Source organism: Papaver somniferum, chromosome 10 (assembly GCF_003573695.1).
Source record: "Papaver somniferum cultivar HN1 chromosome 10, ASM357369v1, whole genome shotgun sequence".
Taxonomy (NCBI): Eukaryota; Viridiplantae; Streptophyta; class Magnoliopsida; order Ranunculales; family Papaveraceae; genus Papaver; species Papaver somniferum.
The window spans coordinates 163,497,802-163,519,668 of NC_039367.1; the positions used below are offsets into that span (position 1 = coordinate 163,497,802).

Sequence of the window (21,867 nt, forward strand, 5' to 3'; positions counted from 1 at the left end):
TATTGGGAGTGTGAGGACTAGAGGATCATTATGTTCTTCCATGTCTTCTTCCACATCGTCTGCATCAAAATTCATGGGCGCGTTCATCCATTGTTCGTGCTCGTTTACCTCTTTCCCATCGATCTTATAAAGCTCACAATAATCTTCGAATTGTTTTCTCAATCTCTTCCCAATCTGGGCGGTTAGGGATGGTCCTTGAATCTCTGAACATGAAATCGTGTTGAGGGTGCGGTTGCCTTCCGGTAATTGAACCTGCTTGCCTCTCTTGGTTCTATATTCGTTATCAATTTTCTGTATATATTGCTTCAGGTCTCCTGCGTCGATTAGTTTTTGAATCATTATCCTGAGATTTTTGCACTTTTCTGTTTGATGACCGTTGAAACAGTGGTATTCACAAAATTCCTTGGATTTTTCTGATCTAGGAGGCTGCTTTCCCTAGGACCATGGACAATCGAGGTTCTCTCTCCCCTTGATCTCTCTCAGGATACGCGGATAACTGGTATTCAGCTTGGTATAGACTTGATCTTAAAATTTTCGATCATTTCTTCGTTTATCATCCCTTAGTTCTTTCCTTTCTTCGTTGGGACGCTCTTCTGTGATTCCTCTTTTGGACCCGCTGGCTTGATCCACATGATTTGTGCGTGTGGTACGTTGAGTATGAGCTCTGGGATTTTCACGCTGAATTTCTTCTAACCTGGCATGCTTTTCTATGATTATCCGGAGATCTCCTTCGGTGGTTGGGATTGTTCCGTGGATCTCGACAAACAAAGGACTCATCCTGTCCATCCCCTATTTGTAGCAGTTGATACTAACCACGGGATCTACGTTGCCAATAGCTTGGCAAATCTTATGCCATTTATCAGTATATTCTCTGATGGTCTCTTTGTATTTCATCTCCGGCGAGAATAGCTTGTCCATGCCTGTATTGACAACCTTGTTGTACATGTATGTTGCTAGAATTTTTTCAGTGAGTTGGTCGTAGGAGTCGATGGAGTTTGATGGAAAGTTATCAAACCATGACAACGCGGACCCTTTTAAACTTGATGGGAAGTATCTGCACAATATGGAGTCTTCGTTATCCCAACGGGACATCATTCGATTATAATATCGAAGATGAGACGCAGAATCAGTTGACCCGTCATAGCAATCGAAGGCGAGAACCGAACACTTCTGCGGTATGGAAGCCCTGGCCAAGTGTTGCGTCAGCGGGGTAGTGTTTGCTTCCTTCATCACTTGTTCTAGTCTTCCGCCTCCCTGCCTAGTCTTTAGCTCCTTGATTTCTGCCAGCATCTCAGCATGCAGATTTTCCGTTGCGACCTGGTGCTCTTCATGAATGGTATATTTCGCTCGTAGGAGGGTGGTACCGTCGTAGTAGTCCGAGTTCTCAGGATTGTAATCAGGGTCTGATCTTTGGCTGCTCCTTGTTCCTCTTCGATTGAATGGAAGTGGGTTGTTTGCGACCACCATTCTTCTGTCTTGATTAGGTGCTAGGGCCTTGGAGTTAGCTTCGTCGCGTTGGTTTTCAACCTCTGCGCTATGAATGATTCTTTCCTTGAGCGCTTGGTTCTCTTGTGCTACGTATGCCTTCTGGTTCTTCCTTAATTCTATCATCTCGGCCATCATCTGAGCGGAATGATTTGACCCTTGATTTGGTGTTCCTGCCCGCAATTGTTCATCAGCGGATATGGTTTGTTCCTCATCCACGATCTGTATCACTGGTTCTGGTGGGTCTAACCGTGTACCTTGGGACCCCGACGGTTGTTGTGCGGGTTGACCTGCTATTAGAAGCTGTTGTTTGGCTGGAAAGGGTATGTTCTGTTCGTTGGTTAAGGGCATCCCATAGAGGGGTTGTTGTATTCCTGACTCTGCTACGACTTCCTGATGTTCCTGTAGTTGAGCGTTGGTTATTCTGGGAGCTCCAACTTTGGATCCGCCAGCTCTTGAAGCTCCAGCTTTGGCTGCCGCGGCATTTACTGCATTTGCTGCGATGATGTTGGCATTGATGGGGGCCGTGCTTTCTGTATTATCCTGTACCCTATCCGCTTCCTTTAGCTTTTCACCTCTCTGCTTACTCCTGGTTACAACTGGGGTTGTCCTTGGCGTCTCTTTTGACGAAGCTTTTTCCTTCCCGACATCTTTGCTTTTCTCCATCTTTTAATGCTTTCCTGAAAGATAGAGAAAAAATCACGAAGACAATGGGCCCCACGTGATATCTATTAGCGTTTTGAGTTCTCAAAGGTGTAAAATCTTGAAGATACACAAGGCACCCATCTATCCAGATGACCGCAGATCTGTTCGAAGTTTTGATTTTCAAAGATGTGAAAACTTGGAAAATGCATGGAAAATCATATCTGCTTAGGCAAACATAGATCTGTTCATAATTTTGGTTTTCTTGAAATTATGTACGGAAAAACCGTAGTGTTCCATGCATCGTTATTTTCAGAGAACGAAGCCTGAAACAAGTCACAGGAGAAGATAAATCTTTTACCGGGATGAAGATCCCTGTTTCTAGCGCTAAATTGTGAACACAAAGATCATTGTCATCTGAGTGTTCACAAATAATGCGCGCAGACTCATGACAATATAGTAAATAGGCTGCGTCCGAGGGGGATGAATTGGGTGTGTCGAATCCTTGACTCAGAGTCCTAAAACTCTTCCACGTCTCATCAACTACATTGTGAACAAAAAGATCATTGTTCTTAGCTCGCATAATAAGATAAATAATGGATGAAGTATAAAACGTACGAACATGATGTATCATAAATATCGAATCGAACATGTAAAGTATAAATGCATGAATATAGATGAAACGATTAACTTATATGATTCATCACTCAGATCTCTGTCTGCGGGTTTGGGTTTTTCATTATATGTATGATGGTTAAAGAAATAGTCGAATGACTTTGAGATCAACATAAGCCTGCGTAGCAGGAGGAACTTCACTTACACTTTCTCTATCTCTCTCTGTCTCTCTCCTATTCTCCTCTCAATGTTCTCGGATCCCCCCCTTCACTTGGGAGAGAGGGGTATTTATAGGGTGGTTACGTGGGATCCACTTCTGAAGCCCGTTATAACCTTATCCTCTTGTGTCTTGTGCCGCTTACGCAGAAGTCTTCGTGTTCTCGGCTCTGTCTGCGTGTTCTGTCTGAGTATGCAGTGCTATCTGCACTTCCTCCACAGGCTGACTGACACGTATGCTGTTTGAGGGTATTTAATGCGGGTAGTTGAGATGTCTGTCCGCGGTAGACAGCTGTCTTCTGCCCCTGTCTTGTCTGCGTCAGTCGGACTATCCCAAGCGTAGATCTTAGATCTTTCTAGGGATAGGATAAAGTGACTCTTGGCTGTCCACGTGTGATATCATATCTTGATGCTCTCAGCCGCATGTCCTCCACGTGTGTCTTTGTGGACACGTGGCGGAAGATGAAATGTGTACCTACAATCTTTCTACCACCCCGAGAAATGCATCACAATTACACTATAAGCTAATCCAAATGTCTGTAAGCCAAATGCTTTGTTGGAGACAGTGTGGTGGAGGTAGTAAATTTTAAGATGAAGGTTGTCGCTTTAAATTTTCACGAAATTGGTCAATTAGCCGAATAACGACAATATCTGGGTGAAAAAGACATGTAAAATTTGATACTGTTCAAATGGACGGGAATGTAAAAATAGTCTGGATGTAAACAGTTTCATCCTACCCATTTTCAAATATTTTTTCTTATTTTTAATTTACATCAGGATGCTGCTATTTTTTAAGTTTAAGACAGGGTGAATCAAGTTTCATTCTTGCTATTTTTTTGTGTCCATTTCACCCATACTAATTTTTACTCTTCCATTAGAATCATGTTTTAAAAATATTTGGACAAATGGCCCATTTTCCGTCAAATTTTGGTATATGGCACAAAGGACAAATCAAAAACCAATTTATCCATGATATGGCTTATGAAATTACTGCAGGAAGTAGGGCTTTCCGGTGCACAAAACATTTGACATCAATTCCTATCTGTGCTTATAAATAAGAAAAAGTTGGCAATGATAGTCGTGCGGGATCCAAACAATCTTTGTAATATTCCATTTGGTACTACACACATAGCTTAAGTGCATGGATACCATGGCCGCACGAGTTGGTACTTGATTGTATGCTGGCGCTTGGTGTAACTATATTTCACCTTCAAAAATTACCAAGTTGGATAATTGTTTACAAGTTTAGAAGTCGATTTAATTCTGCTTTGTCTCATTTTACAGATAGCAAATGTCTTAAAGCTAAATTCGGCCATATTCCCCACCTATTGTAATGAGGGTTGACACAGATGTTTCACCCACATATCTCTGGTTTCACCACAGTACCGCATTCCAACTAGTTGTAGGCTTCTCATTTGAATTCTCATCATATGGTTTTGCTGCTTCAACTCTACCTGAACCCATTGTCATTTCAGTTCAAACCTTAACCTAAATTGCTCTTCTATCTCCATCTCAAATCCCAGTTCAAAACTGAACCCTAGTTTCCATGAACTCAAATCTCAATCAGAACCTCAACCAACACAGAAACCCCAGTTCAATTTCTGTCTCTTCTTTGATTCAACCAAAATCATCAAACCCCTGAGATACATATTCTTAGTGCAAACTATTTGCGCTTCCCTTATAATGTGCAAGTTGTTAACGCAAAACAGAGAAAAAACAGAGCAAAAACCATAGTTCATCAAGATTAAAAAGTTCTAAAAAAGAGAAACTAATTATCATTTTGTAGCTCTGTCGATCGCTAGCATTTCCCCCAAAATCACAATTTATCAGAGAATCCAAGCAAGATCCTCTTCTCTTTTCAGCATCTAGTTCTGAGCATGTATAATTAGCCCACTGCCCAAAGTGTGAAAAAAGTTTACTCTGCGTTTCTTTAACTTTCTATTCTCAGAAAAGTTCAGGGATTTGAATCATCTATTACCACAAGTAGATAAAATCACTTAATAATATGGCGACGGAGATCGACGAAGAGAAATCGGATTCATCATCATCATCACATCTATCGGAAGAATTATCATTTCCCTTTGAATCATACCAACTTGAGAATCAGAAAGCAAAGTTACTGATAAATCCGTTCGAAGTAGAAAGAGAACTTGTGTATCCAAGACCCAAAGCACACTATGAAGGTGTTTTGGACAGAATAATGAAAAGTTGGAAGAGGAAACCTGAGATCAAACGGGGAGTTCCAAAACATCGGAAAGGAAAATGGCTTGCATTTGGATTTCTGTTTCTGTTGCTGCTGATTGTTCTTATCACTGTTCCAATTGTCACCCAAAAATCAAAAAGGGCAGTAGAAGTTCCCAGAGCCGATAACTATTCAATTGCTCTGAAACAAGCGCTTCTCTTCTTTGACGCCCAGAAATGTATGTTTTCAAGTTTGATTTTTTAAGATTGCTTAATTGGGTAATAAGTTTGATTTTTATTTTCCTTAAAATATTGTTTGAACGGGCTTGTGTGGGGGTAACCGGGTCTTTAGCCCGCCCCCTCACAGCTGAATTGTTTGTATCATTAGCCCCCTACTCTGTTCAGTCTAAAGGTATGATTAAGTTTTACTTGTAAATTTAGGTTTTATTTCAGATTTGTCTCAAAAGTTGGGGCTTTTATTTGATTTGGTGATTTATGGTTTCGATTTTGTATCTAGAAGACTAGACATAAAAAGGGTTTCACTAATTGGTAAAAATGACTTGATTTGACCTACATAACTTATGCATGTGAAGACTGGAATGATGGGGATGACCTAAACTTGTGTACATCTACAATCAGATTATATTTTGTTAGTCAAATGTATCGAATGGCCCTGTAATCCGTTCTTCATTTCTGTTTAATCTCCATGACTCTTTGATTTATGTGTTTGATCTTCTCTGTCAGTTGGGAATTTGTCAATCCTTAAATGCATGTTAGCTAATTTAGATATTTGTAGAATTATCAAATTTTACCTGCTAGAGAAATTTACTGACGAAATTTTACTTCTATTTTGTAGCTGGACATTTGGTACACAATAGAGTACCCTGGAGAGGTGATTCTGGTCTACATGATGGCGGTGGTAGATTAGTGGGTGGATTTTACGATGGCGGTGAAAATATCAAATACACTTTTCCCACAGCCTTCTCCATGACAATGTTGAGTTGGAGTGTGCTTGAGTTCGGCCATCATTATAGAGCAACTGGAGAATATGATCATGTTACAGAAATTATTCGGTGGGGCGTTGATTATATTTTGAAAACATTCGATTCTACTTCCAATTACACTGTCAGCCATATTTACAGTCAGGTAAGAAAATTTTACAACAGTTGGGGTTATGTTCCTTTGTTGGGCTTAACTGTTTGTTGGGCTTAGGTTTTCATATAATCGGAATTTGTGTGTGTTTTCTTCTCTTTATTTTGTTTGATTTCGTGGTTCAAAGATGAACAACAAAAACACCATCTTGATGCATAATTCTCAGCAGTAAGTAATTTGCATATTTGTTTGTGAAAATCACCATGATGATAAGAGGAGATTGTGATTTCTGATGGGTTTGTTTTTTTTATTGAGATTTTTGCAAGAAACTATTGTGTTTTTGAGTTTTGAAATTGCGTAGATTTAAGTTTCTATCTAATGTTTTGAAATTGCGTAATCAAAACCCATTCTTTGGTTGATTCATGATTGATTGAGTTTCTATCTAATGTTTCTTTTCTCCAATCCTATAATGTTTGGATTTTGTTTCAATTGAAATAGGGTAAAACTCTTTAACCTAGCTGTGTCTAGAGCATGAAAATACAAGGCGACGCCTAGGCGCGCCTTGCGCCTCAGGACTCAAACAACAGTCATATAAATTATTTTGGAGAATTCTCACCTTGAATTTTTCTTTTGACACATCAGATATGCATCCAGATACCTCACTAGTCTTGCATATTTCTGTAGCTTTGCTGCTTTTCCTATTTTTCTATTCCTTGTTATTTTTTCGCATGAGAATCAAATGATGAATTGGGATGCTAGTTAAAATTCAAAAAGAGTAAGTTGCTCTAAATACTTTTGTGCTGATCCAAATGGGGCGTCCTGAGCCAAAATGTGCATGTTCAATCGTTTCAGATTATTATGTCACATTATGATATGAATTTGAGTCTAGGCATTGCCTTTATCTTTGAACACCACTTTTGCTTCATCTGTTAATATGCTTATAAACCTTTGTCACTCTCATTGGATTTTACTGTATCTGCATCAATATTTGCACCACCTGTCTTATTGTACGTAGTTCTAGGCCCTAAAAGCATATCCAGGAGATTTTTAGTTTTCGTTGAGCTATCAATCGTAGTAAATTTACACGTTTTTTCTTATGCCCAAACGACGTCTTTTCAAATTTGCATGTCTGTTTGAAATTTTATCAAATCTGCCTATAGTCAATAATCTTATTGTTGATTACTACGTACTACTTAATCACGACTTGAATTTGGCATCTTCTCTTAGCCTACTTTGTTTCTCGTTTAACTAATACTTTCTTGTTTTCATGTTCGTCAGGTGGGTGTGGCTAAAAGTAACTCAACAATGCCAGATGATGGCTACTGTTGGCAAAGGCCGGAAGATGTTACATACAGGAGGAGTTATGAATCAGTGATAGGTGGGCCTGATCTTGCCGGAGAGATGATAGCTGCTCTGGCATCAGCCTCTCTAGTCTTCAGAGAAGATGAACTGTATTCTCGGCAGCTAATCAAAGGAGCAGAAAAGCTGGTTGAGTTCTGCAGCCTCCCAGAACGTCACTATACTTACACAGGGCAGAAGAACAAGGCGTATAACTCATCAGACTTTCATGATGAAGAACTATGGGCCGCAGCGTGGCTATTCTATGCCACAGGTAATTATGAATATCTTTCTAGAGCAACCAATGAACGGCTGGCAGCAAAGACAAAGCTTTTTAGTAGAACACCGTCTCTATGGATTCTCAGCTACGACAACAAATTACCTGGGGCATTGCTCCTGTTGACCCGATTGCGGATCATTTTGGGAGTTCCATACCCTTTTGAGGATATGCTTCAAATCTATCATAAAGTTTTAGAGAAAATGATGTGCTCCTATATGCACCAATATGGTGTTTTGAGTTTACAAAAGGTAAGTTAATTTAGTTATTTACCAAGTTCATTTGCAAAATGATGCAGGGGCATTTTGTGTTTCTTTTAAGAATGTTTTAATCCAGGAATGTTCTACAAAACGAGTATACTTTTTAGTTGTTTGCGTCTTTAGTTTAGGGTTTCTTTATTTTCATTGTTGTATAAATAGACTATTAGATAGTCTTTAGAAGGCAGACTTTTTATGACTATTTCTTGAACTCATAATCTATTGTTTCTAGAAGAGTAATGGGTTTTATCATGTTCTATATGCTTATTGCCGTTTAATTGCGATATTCTATCCTATTGGCTTAAACGTCATCACAAAATTTTGATTTTAATGCTACACAATAATAGATTTAACTGACTTGGTGCATTTACAGGAGGACTAATAGTGCTTGGTCCACAGCCCTTGCAGTATGCTGCAAACGCAGCATACATGTCTGCTGTGTTTGCGGGATACCTGCAATCGCAAGGCATCCCTTCATGGGCCTGCGGTCCTGCCTATATACCGCTTGAAACCCTAAAAAACTTTTCCACTTCCCAGGTATTTACCTTCTGTTTATTAATTCTTTGATTCTTCCAACTTGTTATTAAAATGTATAAGGTTGATTATAAGTTCCTATTTTATTACCAATGTCAGCATCATCAACAACTGTCTGAATGTTCTAAATCTTTTACACGGATGAACAGCCCTTCTATATTTCATGTTTTTTTACAGAGTTAATCTTTTGTCTAGTGCCTTGGTATGATTAAGTTTTACTTGTCAATTTAGGTTTTATTTAAGATTTGTCTCAAAAATTGGGGCTTTTATTTGATTTGGTGATTTTATGTTAAGCATAGTAGAAGTTGGGTGTGTACTTGGAACCCCTAACTTAAATTTTTGACTTAAGTTTTAAAGAGAGCCACAAACTACCTGATATGAGAGTTCAGCTGAGTACTGCAAAGGGGTTGCCATTTGAAAAAAATCACGACCTTTGATTACAATATCGTACTCATCAGGTTTATAAATGTCTCCCTCCTTTTTTTTTCACTTCTAGTTTCTTTAGTAGACCAACCTTCCTTTCATCACGTGGAATCTGCATCACATTCAGGAAAAAGAAAAACTAGTTCTTATGGTTGATCTGGCTCGAATAATCTTGAATTTCATTTAGCTTACTCCACTTGCTTACATGACATGGATCAAAATTAAGCATACACATAACAACTGTGGTCTTTTATCATGTTTGTATTCTCTTCTTTGTTTGTTGTTCGTAGTTTATTTTTTTGTTGTAATGGGGTTGGTTCTTAATTGACGACATAAATGAATTAGGGCTTAGATTAGGATCATCGTCAACAGTGGGTCCAGGTTGTATTCCAGGTTTAGTTGAGTAGTGATTGGAGTCCTTTTGGGCTGTCTCTGTCCATAGTTTTTGGTTTTTTTGTTGGTATCTGTTGCCACCTGGGTCCATAGGTTTGTGGGTCTTTCTTCACCTGTGTTCATGGATGCTACAAATAATGACTGTCCTTGAATCTGGTATAATCCTGTTAAGGCATTACTTGGCGCCCATTGTAAGAACAGTTGCTTAACATTCTCATTGTCAACATTCCACAGCAATACAACCCACAGACCTGGTATCCTGGTTAGCAATTCGCCGGATTATCGGTGCATTTATTAGTCGGTCAGTTAATTCGGTTAGTGATTAGGTAGGTACTACCAGGCCATATCGTCCATTTAACTCATGGGCCTTCGAATCCGTTCCCTAGTAACGGGAAACAGATCCCTTGACCCGTCTCTTTAAAGGAAAATTTGTTGATTGGTCCAAAGCCCATATAGTTATTTATAGTAAGGTCCAACCAGATTTTCTTTTTATCCAAAGGTCCAAAATTAATTAAAACATAGAAATGACCATAATATCCCATGCTACCAAACGTGTGTGTCTACACTGCTTACAAATTTGAGTACATATCTGGAACACTGCTCACAAATTCGAGCACATATCTGCTAACAAATTTGAGTACATATATGCCGCACTGCTTACAAATATGAGTACATATCTGTTGCACTGAATTCGAGTATATATCCGCTGCAAAACTTTTGCATTCCTCAGAATTAGTTTCAACCACCTCATCTCCCTCACATTTCCATTAAAAACATGAAACAAGTAGACTGGAGGTGTTCAAACAAACATCTTGTTGTCAACATAAGACCATCCCAATCTTCATCTTCTACTTTGCCGTGAATGTTCTGGGTTGGGATTAGAAAAAAAAAAGAAACAGATAAACATTAAAAGAGTAAATTTTTTAATGGCATAAATATGCTTAACAACACCCAGGACTTGTTTTTCTAAGATGGGTGATAAACATCACAAGTTTTGTGTACTTACCTCATTAAATTCAAGATGAGTCAAATTAGGTGCTGCTTTGAGCAGTGGAAATACTGATTTATCAATAGTTACTTCCAGTTCTAGTAACAACTTCTCCAAATTATGAAATATAGGTACAATGTTTACGAACTCGTCCGCAACGGATATTGTCTATTCATCACAACTAAAGCAACATTAGCAAGTATATTAGTTTTTAGGAATCTGCTTGAGCATATATTACATAAAAATTTAAAGAGAGCAAAAGAAAGAAGAGTACCTGTAGGGTTGCAGCACATATTGTTAAATTTTTTACATGTGCAAGCGCTTGAAAAAACTTACTTACAGCTGCACCTATCTTTCGCCCCCTTGGTACACAAAGCCAAACTCTCGCAGACTCTAGTGTTTGAAAACTGGAAAGAAAATATTCCTTTGCCACCCAACCATGATAGGTAAATGACACTAGATTTGGTGCATTAATTTTGAGAGCACAGTCTTGTAAACCATCATCATCATCACATCTGTCGTTATCAATTTCCAAAATATTTGAATTAGAAGATTACCTCAACTCTGAAGCTTTGACAAAATGAAGAATCAACTCTTAATTAATCACCAATTCGAGTAATTTAATGCTCAATAATCATAACAAACTCATTACACCAGATATGTACTGTCAATTCATACACATATTTCAGTATTACCCATATGTACTAATGGATCAAACCAAAAAAAAGTGGCAAAACACTGAACAAACAGAATCAAAAGAATTTTATATCAGTACATCAGATATGTACTGTCAATTTATACACAAAAACAAACTATAACAAACCCAAAAAAATAAGAGAAAACCTATAGATCCATAGTAACCACAAAACGAAAACAGTACGTCATATATGTACTGATAGGTAATACACAAAAGAAAACTGAAAAAAAAAACCATAAAAGTATCAGATCTACTAATGAAATAAACACAAAACATGATTGTTTATTTAGATCTGAATTTGTTCCATCAAAATCCACCAGTATATCATATACGCACCCATGATTAATACAAAAAAACAACTTAAAAGCATATCAAAAACAACCAAAATGAAACTAAAATCAGTTGCATGTGAAAACCAAGTAATGAATCACTAAAAACCATAATCGAAACACTTTTTTTTCTTCAATATTCCATTTATATACTTCTAGATCGAAGAAGAGAAATATCAAAAACTACAAAAATAACAAAATTAAAGCATAATTTTTCAGTACATCATATATGTACTGCTGATTCATAATCTAAACTTCAGCTGCATGTGAAAAAATAGTAAAGAATCTATGAAAAAAATAGAATGTAAACCGATGCATCTTCTTCTTCTTCTTCTCAAAAATAAAGATTCATACCTGGAAACACAAACAATCTTCTCGTCGTAAATCATAACGATGCATCTTCTTCTTCTCAAAAATAAACTAAGTTTCTATCAGTACGGGATATACGTAGTGTTGCTTCATATACAAAAAAGAACTGAAACACGTCTAAAACATCTAAAATGGAAGTGGCATAATCGAATCTATGGTCTTTGTGTGTGGATTCAAATCCACAAGATTTCCTTCTAAACATTATTTAGCAGGATTCATTACGTAACCTGATTTAATTTTGGAAATTTCTTTGGATAGTGAGAATTTTTTTTTTAATTGATTAACTAAGATTTAGTAGTATTTTGCATTAAAAAGAATAATTTTCAGAACGATGCTCTGTCATGGTAACACGTGGTATAACATAAGAAAAACAGGAAACATGGGTCTGTAAAGATTACAGAGTCTATTAGAAATAAATATGAAAACAGCGGAACAAAATAAAATTTGACTTACTATTATTTTTATTTCAATTTCATCCCTTCGTGTAACAGCTGATATTACTTATTTGAAAAGGAATGGTTAATTAAATCAACGGGAAAGAAGAATAGCAAGAGCACGAACAATATCAGCTTGATCAAACAAGTATTGATTCCTCTGCGTCAATGGAGATGGTGCTGCAGGTGATGAACGGAAAGAATTTTCGCATTGGGTGGCATAGCCAGAAACAGTTGTTGCAGTTCCCTTCAAACCAAAATAATCACGGCGTCCTAGCTGATCCGCAGCTTTTGTACCAAAATCCGAAATCGCTGCATCGTAACGCCCATTACAAAAATTAAGATGTGGCTTTTGTTGTGGTGTAGGATTCAAGAGAGCGATGAAATTTATATTTTCGGTTGCTTGATTCACAACCTCATTTATCATGGAATTAGCAACTATAGAACGCGTAAGGCCTGTAACTCCAGGGATTGAGTTTAGTTGTTGGGTGCAGTAACTTGGATTCTTAGTGATCGAACAAATTTCACGGACTACAGCTTTCACGTTCCCTGCATATGATAGCTGAGAAGAAACACAAACAAATAAAAAAACAGATAAAAGAACGAAACGAACATCGGAGGATGCTGCTGCCATTATGCTAAAGTTAATGGAATGTGGCAATATGCTAGAGTTTATGGATTAAGCAAGGTGTAGAGAAACTCCATTGGCATGCCCCTTTTTATAGTGTACGTATGACAATACCTAATTAATTAGCTAAATAATTATCACAATATATATTATTTTCTTTTTTGAAAAGCATAATTATGTAAATATATAGGGGTACATGAAAGTATACTGCGGTATTATCCATATTTTATACCTTCTTTTCATTATTTATGTCTATATATATTTATAGTTGAAAAATATATGACAATATATTTGGGTACATAACATTATATGGCGATATTCTTCATATTTTATGCCTTAAATCATTATCATGTCTATACTTTTGCTATATTAAAATCTTGCTATATTTTTATTATAGCGCATTATACAGTAAAACCTCTATATACGAATACTCTATAAAGGAATAAACTCTATATATGTGTAGTTGCAGGAAATCCTACAACCACACCCTTCATGAAATCTTAATAACAATTCAAGTAATCATCTTAAAATTCATACATTCATTCATACAATCTTCAATATGGTTACAAGATTTGAGATGAACTCTAACTTGGAGAACAAACAATATTTCTCTCTCCTAAATTCCAAGTCAAAGCTCTCCAAAAGATTCCTCCCTTTACATGGTCGCTCGGTCCCTTATATAGGGATTTTACATAGTGGAAGACAGCTAATAAAGCCCTTATTTTCGGGTCTGGCGTGCGTCATTAATGCTCGCTTACTTTGACTCTTCTCGCACGCACTCTATAACTTCGCACGATCATCACACTTTACTCGTGGTTCTTTTGACGTCATCTGATGTGTCATCTTAAATATATTGTACGCTATAACCTTCGCTCGTTCATCGAACCATTACTTCCGCACACATGATAGATGTGCGGTATTTAGTATCTACATTTTTCCTCTTCTCATGTTGTTTCTTTGGAAAGGGAGCGATATGAGAAACTCCAATTTACCATGCCGCACTCATTCACCTCTTCATATTCTTATCAGCCGACAAGTTTCCGTGATTTGAGTGTAACCGTCTACACGTATTGATTTTATCCCTTTTTACCGGCACGTTTGAATTTAACCGGTCACTTTTTTCATCTATTTATTAACCAAATTTGAGGAGAGATAATATTTTTTTCTCTATTTCATCTTCCCTTCTTGTCTCTGTGAATTCTCGGTAAATCATTATCTTCTCCAGATTCCTCCATCATTCTTTCAAGGTTTTATCTTTAAATTTTGTTGTTGTTCCTATGGATCCTGATCAAAGGTTTGTCTATTTTGCTGGAACTGATCTGATCTTTCTTTATGTTACCGATTTTTCGTCATATTAATCTACATACTTGTTATATATCAACAAACATTCTTCTCATAGGAGTACCAAATTCACAATTCCTAACCCTAATCCTTCTTCAAGTTTGAAAGACAAAGAATCTCTCAAGAGGAAGCCATCACATAACAAAGGAGTAAGAAATACTTTCTTTTGTATAAACAATCTTTTTGCCTCTGTTTCTTATCTGCTTTGTTATTCGCAGGAGTCCGAATGCGAGATTGATGGTGGTAAGAAACCTAAGGCGAGAAGAATTCACAAAGCACCCAACTCAACGAGAGCCTCATAATTCCTGACTTTGATTTCCAGGAGGTTGATGCTACTTCTCGCGTCAATACTAACGCTCCTGCACCAGACTTGATTGCTTCTATTTCTTTGGATTCAACTACTTCTCCAAATGAGGCTATCGCTCCTAAGTAGAATGCTCCTACTGATGAAGTAGCTAAGAACATTCCCTTTTCTTCGTCGGTAACCGCACCAACCGTGGTCCACACTGTTTCTACCTTCATCAATGTTCCTTTGTTCGCGAATATCCCCGCACATATGGAAAATGTCATTGCTTTTGCTTCTGCAGATATTCCCGCATCGATGGAGAATGTTACTGCTCCTGCCTCTGCGAAAATTACTGCTCCTGATAATGTTACTGCTCCTGCCTCTGCATTAACAGACTCTTCTTCCTTTTCTTCTAAATTTACTCCTCTTTCTCTAGAGTCCCTTTCTATTGATAAGGAGATTTTAGAAGGGATGAGTTCCACTTCTCAATCTTTATCTGATCTTATAGACTCTTCTCTCTCATCCTTTGATGACCCTTTCAAGCTTCGCATCTGTAGCGCTCTAAAGAAATTAGTGTGCGATTCTCCACCAAACAAACCAACCAGGAGCGAAATCTTCTCTGAAATCGATCCAAGTGTGCATATCCTTCTGGATTTCCTGGTAAACACTTTTTCGCTCATCTTTTTATTCTCATTGTACTACTTCATACTTGCTCTTATTTTTTACTCCCTTTTTTAGGAAGCTCGTCGTCGCGATTTTAGCTGAAGGCTATTTCGAATCTCGTAATTCCACAATGGAACTCTCTCATCAGAACACTATATTAAGAAATGAAATTAACAAATTGAAAGGAGATATACAGACCGTAACTCTTGAATCTGATGATCTTCGTAAGAGGAATCAAGACCTAAGAGGTGCGCTTCTTTTTACCTTTATACCTTTTTCTTACTGTAATCTTCTTTCCCTATCCATGTTTTTTGAATTCCTTCGCATGCACGTTAAGATTTAAATCAGAAACGCGTTATGGAGTTGTATGAGTTTCAATTTACTGCTGAAGATGCTCGTTCTGACAATGAGAAGTTACAGAATCAGATAATTCAGCTAAACAATGAACATTCGTATTCGCTTGACAAGATTGAAAATCTAACAAATGAGAATGTATGTTTGTCTCAACAATGTGAAACATTGGATTCCCAACTTTCCCATCTATCTTATTTGTTGGGTATTGCTGACTTGAGACATCAAACCTTATCAGATGAAAATCAGGGTCTTTCCCAAGAAAAACGTTCTTTTCTGAAGAAGGAAGCGATGTTTTCGCGTCAATATCTTATTCTTCAAAAAGTTTGTGAAGACAAACAAGAATCTCTTCGCTCAGAAACAATATGATGAATCTTCAGAGAAATTAACCGCTCAGAACAAAAAGATTATTCAGAGTAAGATAAATTTGACGGTGAAGATGAATCAACTTCGAGAAGAGTATACTCAATTGAAAGAATCTCATGATGCTCTTATGAAAGAGAAGACTTTCCTTTCTTTCGATGAAAAAAGAATTCGATCTCGTCTTAAAGGTCTGGTTGGTAATGATTTTGTTAAGGGTATGGAGAGTGCGAAGAATAATGGTCTTGGTTTAGCTCAATATCTCATTTCTCAAAGGGAAGGTAGTCACATGGAGCTGACTTCCTTAATTTACTTATCTTTTTTAGCTATTACTTTAAATTCTGTCGTTGTGAGAATTTCTCCTCTTTTATAACTCTGAATTTATTCATGCAGATTCTGAAAAATCGTACCAGTCTACCATCTCCCAGCTAAGATCTGATCTAGCCAAGGTTCACAAAGAGCGTGCGAAAAAAACAAAATTATCCAAAGATATTTCAGTTGCACTTAGTTCTTCTCATGACCGAGCTGAAAGGAGGTTTTCGTTTCTTCAAGATTTTATGGAGGTTGATAGAAGGAATGATGAGAAGGGTATCGCTCGCCAAGATCACAATAAAACTCAGACTCTTGTCAATAAGATTCTCCTAAGCGAATCACTTCCCCCGGTTATTATTCCTCCTCTTCAGATAAGCGATGATGAAAGACTCCCTGAGCCTGATAGTGACTATGATCATGTAAGTGATTAGGAAGAAGAAGATCTTAATATTCCACATCAAGAGAATCAACTTGGGGAGGAAAAATCTGGTGAAGATTTATCCAAAGATCCTGAGAGTAAATTCAACATCGAAGCTTTTGCAGTTCTTCAAGATTCGCCTTCTAATAATGCTTAGCCTTTTTCTTTTCTTAGTTTCTTGTTTCTTCCCAAATGTATTTTGGGGTACTTGAAACATTCGCTTATTTTACATACTCTTTCTTGATAAGGAAGATAATATGCCTTCTCTTTCAATCTCCATACTTTCCTCTTATTATTTTCCTGGAAAGAAACGTGAAGTAATTTTAGATATCTCTTATGTAACCTGCAAAATAATGTTACCGTGAATTTGTGTTTTCTCATTAGGTCTTATTATGCCTTCCTAAGTAAAGGTCTTATTTTGCATAGTATATTATATTTTTTTGTTGTGCGACGAGATCGCATGACGTCTTTACGCTTTCCCGCAATGACCCATTGATCTCACCTTATCATTTTCTTGTATTATTGCCTCTTCAGGTTTTATTGTTGCGCAAATATGATAAGTCTTAATGCTCCCGTGAGTGAAAAGTCTCATTATATTTGCGTCTTTTGACACACATCATCTCCCTAATAGAGGGTGTCGTCCTTATATTCCCCCTGACTGCCCCTTCAAGGAGACGTACCCCTACCGGGTTAGGGTGGGCTCCTCCCATCCGGTAATGCAACAATCAGTTGTTTTCGCGACCTCTTATCCCTCCACCGATATGGTTTATGGTTACAAGACCGCACTCTAATTGGGGTTTCTTCAGACCGAGGGCATCATAGTCAAGAGTTTTCAAGATAGGCCAAGTGCGCTCCAGACGCCCCAGGCACCGTTGACTCAAACGTGTACCTCGGCGCCTTGATCGAGTTCCTGCACTCCTTAGGAGAGACCTTGTCACCTTAATCTTTCGATTTAGGCTCCTCTCCTGGAAGGGGTTTTATTTCACCCCAAATCTCCATGACTCAAGCTCTAGGGTCGGTGTAGCTTTCACTTGAGCCATGCTAACTAACTTCCGAATTGTGACGCGCGTTAGGTATTATTGTTGCCTCTTGTCGTATGCGAACTAGGGTGCACGCCACAATCAGATAGCTAGGCTCCTTAATTGGAGTCTTTATTTATGATTCCTTCTATGAAGGTCTTATTATAAGGTCTTAATTTTTCCTTTTTCTTGTATAATATCATTATAACGAAATCTTAAAATTCATTCATTTGAATAGTACATCCTTATTGAATATTTAGGAATTCACATCTTCATTTTCGCTTTCTTCACTTTCACATACATGTTTCTGCCTCTTCTATGTATGCGATCATCATCTCATGATCTATGGATAATATTTCTTCAGATATAATCTGTTCCACGGACGTTCCAATAATTTTCGATCCTTGTTCTTTCCCTCAGGATCCATCAATTCATAAGCTCCATTCCCAATTATTCTCTTAATTATGTAGGGTCCATCCCATCTTTTCTTCAGCTTTCCATCACTTCCTCTCTGATAAGGCGGTATCTCTCGCAGCACTAATTTTCCTGGCTGAAAGTCTCTTATTTTTACACGCTTGTTATATTCTCGAGCTATCCTCTGATGGTAATTTTCCATATGTGGCAAAGAAAATTCTCTTCGCTCTTCTAGATCATCCAATTTTGTTAGGATTAAATCCGCACTTAAATTTTTTTCCCATGCTTCTCGCTTAGTTGTAGGAATTATAACCTCATTTGGCAATACCGCTTCAACTCCATATGTCAGGCAAAAAGGTGACATTCCTGTAGCATCCCTTCTAGTTGTTATGTATGCCCATACTGAATTGTGTACTTGTTCGCACAATCCTTTATTATATCCCTCCAATTTGTTTTTCGATATATCTGCAATTGTCTTATTGGTTGCTTCAGCTTGACCATTGCTTTGTGGATACAATGGAGTGGACTTTCCGCTTTGGATTTTGAATGCATTAAGTAACATTTCTATACTTTCTCCTTCAAATTATTTTCCATTATCAGAAACTAGTTGTGCTGGGATTCCAAATCTGCAAATGATATGCTGAAATATGAATGTGTTGCACTGCTTTCACTTCTGCCCACTTTGTAAAGTAGTCTGTCGCTACTATTAAATATCTTTTTTGCCCTGTTCCTGGTATGAATGGACCCACAATGTCTATCCCCCTTTTTTCAAATGGCCATTCACTTTTTTATGAGTTGAGTATCTCCCCGAGTGCGTGTATTTTCTTTCCATGACGCCGGCACTCTTCGCACGGCCTTGACACTTCTTTCGCGTCTTCATGCATGTATGGCCAATAATAGCCTTGTATTTTCGTTCTATATGGTAAAGACCTTCCTCCACTATGATTTCCTGTATCTCCATAGTGTAATGCTTTCAAGATTTCCATTCCTTCCGTTCTTGTTAAACATATAAGCGATGGTCCAAGGAATGATCTTCGGTAAAGTACACCATCTCTCAACTCATAATTTGTTGTTCTTCTCTTTAACTTGTGTGCCTCCAACTTGTTTCTTGGGAATTCTCCTTTTTCAAAATACAAATAAAGTTGGGTTCTCTAATCTACGGCTTTGTTATCCTGCTCTTCTTCTTCATTGTCTACTAGCATTATATCTACATCTTCGCATTCTTATTTATTAACGGAAGGTAAAAAGAGTGTTTGTATCTTTATGTCCCTCGCAGTTGGGTCCACCATCATAGATGGGATAAAAGAAAACGCGTCTGCTAGCCGATAATCTTTCCTCAAAATGTGCCTCCAATTTATTTTTGGAATTTGTGATGATAACTCTCCGACAAGCTTCTTGTATTTTTGAAAGGATGGTTCATTTGTGTTATATACCCCTCCTATTTGGAGAATAACCAACTGTGAGTCACTAGTTATTCGCGCATCTTCTATTTTCATTTCAATGACCAGACGTAACGCATGCACAACCTCTTCATACTCAGTTTCATTATTGGTGGATGCGAATTCCAATCTGAATGAATATGTCATTCTTGTTCCTGCTGGTGAGATGAAAACTATTCCAATTCCATTACCCTCTCCATTTGATGATCCATCCACCAATATCTCCCATCTAGTGTTATCTATCAACAAGTCTTTAGGGTTTCCACACTATTCATCTATATCCATCATCTCTTCCACACTTTCATCATCTTCTAAAGGGAATTATGCCAAGAAATCTGCGATTACTTGCGACTTTGGGGAAGATAATATTTCATACTTGATCTCAAAGTTCCCTATTTGTGCATTCCACCTCTCGATCCTTCCTGATCTTTTTTGAATTTTTCATTACTGACTCAATTTGTATTTTTGTTAACACTTTGATCTTGTGAGCTTGACAATATATACGAAGTTTTTGTGTTGCATACACTAGTGAAGGTATTAGATTTTCTATCTTTGAATAATTCTTCTATGCAGCATTGTAAGTTTTGCTTATGTAATATATCGGCTTTTCCGCTCCTTCATCCAGACGTAACAGTACGACACTTAATGCATGCGGTGTTGATGCTAAATATATCAGTGACTCCTCTCATTTTTCCGCCTTTTGCATGATGGAAAAATTCATTGTATGGTTCTTTATATTTTGCAGTGCTTTATCACATTCATCCATCCACTTGGAATTAGTTCCCTTTTTTAGAATATCAAAGAAGTGTTTGCACTTGTCTGATGATCGCGAAATAAATAGCCCCAGTGAAGTTAGCAATCCATTTGATTTTTGTACATCTTTTACAGTCGCGGGTGATGGCATTTCTCGAACCGCTTGTACCTTCTCTGGGTCAACTTCGATTCCCTTCTTTGATACAATATAGCCTAAAAAACTTTCCCGATGCTACCCCGAAAATGCACTTTCAGGATTTACCTTAATATTGAATTGCCGCATCTGTTCAAAGATTTCCCTTAAGTTGTCTACATGATCTTCAGCTTTTTTTACTTTTCACCAACATAAATGGTCCCAATAATATTCTGATACAGAGGTTTTACTGTATATTTGTTTTTTTCTCTCTTATTTTCTCCTTATTTAATTTTCGAATATACATCAATGCTTATATAACAGGAGGGTTTGATGTGTCACGGGACGGCCAGGATACATTGAGTTTTCCAACTACCGGCTGGGATCTCCCTTCCCTATTCTAGTGTTATAAGATCTCCGCATATCCAATAGTTGATTTTGTCCCAAGCCTAATAAGTTCGGTCTCCACCGATACATATTTATTTCCCTCCTTTCCCTTATTTTCTGTAACGCAACCATCAAGATGAGAAACCCTTGTTCCCTAAAGTTCTTAGGTTTTCTTAATTAAAAAAAAAACGTTGATATGCCGTTAATGGGTATTCCATATACAATCTCTGCAACACCAAAATCGAGACACCACTTTGAAGAGGTAAGCTTTTAAGTTTTTTTTTTTTGTCAAAACTTTTAATGGTATTCCTTTCTTATTTTCTGTTAATCATGATATTGCCATCACCGTTTTGATTATTTTTCTTTTTAGCTAATGCCTGTAGTCCCCTGTTATATTTACTGATTGTGATTGTGATTATAATTGTTTGTGTTATTTTTGATTGAATTTTGGTTTATACAGAAAGTCACTCCGTGATTCCCAAATCACTTGGAACCCTCAAGATATAAAGTATAATTTATTACAATAAGCTTCACATTTAGGTTTTTGAGAATGCGGGATTGTAAATAAAGTGGATTATTTGGCTCTCAATCTGTTTGAACGTGTTGCTTGCTATTGACTGTGCATCAACTGAAAAAGATAGGTTTTAATACTAAAATCTTCTAGATTGTTTACGGTTTTGATTTGATTATATTGTCAAGTATCGAGGTTTGTGTATACCGTCTACATTTCGTTTGCAGCCTTTCAGGAGTTATTTTAAAAAAAAAATTCTTGAAAATGCGAAACTAAGGGTATCATTCTGCTTTTCAGGTTGATATTGTTGTCGCACATGAGCTAGCACACCAGTGGTTTGGAAATCTTTTGACAATGGAATGTTGGACAGGTTTATGGATGAATGAGGCATTCGCGACATGGGTATTTCTCACGCCCCTTCCCCATCAATAAGTGCATGTGGTGATTTATAATTACTCGAGGATGAAATACTAACATCAAGAAAAGAATGAAAACGAATAATTTAAGTTCTACATTGTTTTCCGATTTCGATTCTTGTTTTGATAAACTATCATGTCGTTGAGGCTTATCTCTTCCTAAGCT

General features: G+C 37.4%; 2 protein-coding genes across 2 annotated transcripts; both read left to right on the top strand.

The window, feature by feature from the left end:
* The first annotated feature begins 4,388 nt into the window (after window positions 1-4,388).
* On the top strand, window positions 4,389-8,820 carry LOC113319485 (endoglucanase 12-like). Its single transcript, XM_026567736.1, has 4 exons — window positions 4,389-5,378; window positions 5,996-6,285; window positions 7,510-8,097; window positions 8,477-8,820. The coding sequence occupies exons 1-4, from the start codon at window positions 4,964-4,966 to the stop codon at window positions 8,483-8,485; spliced, it is 1,302 nt and encodes a 433-aa protein (XP_026423521.1). The 5' UTR covers window positions 4,389-4,963; the 3' UTR covers window positions 8,486-8,820.
* Window positions 8,821-14,795: 5,975 nt separating this feature from the next.
* LOC113316774 (cytotardin-like) lies at window positions 14,796-16,642 on the top strand. Its single transcript, XM_026564922.1, has 5 exons — window positions 14,796-15,100; window positions 15,264-15,436; window positions 15,526-15,680; window positions 15,874-16,180; window positions 16,293-16,642. Exons 1-5 carry the CDS (start codon window positions 14,796-14,798, stop codon window positions 16,640-16,642), a joined length of 1,290 nt encoding a protein of 429 aa, XP_026420707.1.
* The last annotated feature ends 5,225 nt before the right edge of the window (window positions 16,643-21,867 follow it).

Bases quoted from the DNA above. Each gene is read 5' to 3' on its own strand.
- LOC113319485 (XM_026567736.1), top strand. From the start codon at position 4,964: ATGGCGACGGAGATCGACGAAGAGAAATCGGATTCATCATCATCATCA. The intron at 5,379-5,995 runs GTATGTTTTCAA...TCTATTTTGTAG, and splicing joins CTTCTTTGACGCCCAGAAAT to CTGGACATTTGGTACACAAT. The intron at 6,286-7,509 runs GTAAGAAAATTT...CATGTTCGTCAG, and splicing joins TCAGCCATATTTACAGTCAG to GTGGGTGTGGCTAAAAGTAA.
- LOC113316774 (XM_026564922.1), top strand. From the start codon at position 14,796: ATGGAAAATGTCATTGCTTTTGCTTCTGCAGATATTCCCGCATCGATG. The intron at 15,437-15,525 runs GTGCGCTTCTTT...ATGCACGTTAAG, and splicing joins GAGGAATCAAGACCTAAGAG to ATTTAAATCAGAAACGCGTT. The intron at 15,681-15,873 runs GTATGTTTGTCT...AAGTTTGTGAAG, and splicing joins AAAATCTAACAAATGAGAAT to ACAAACAAGAATCTCTTCGC.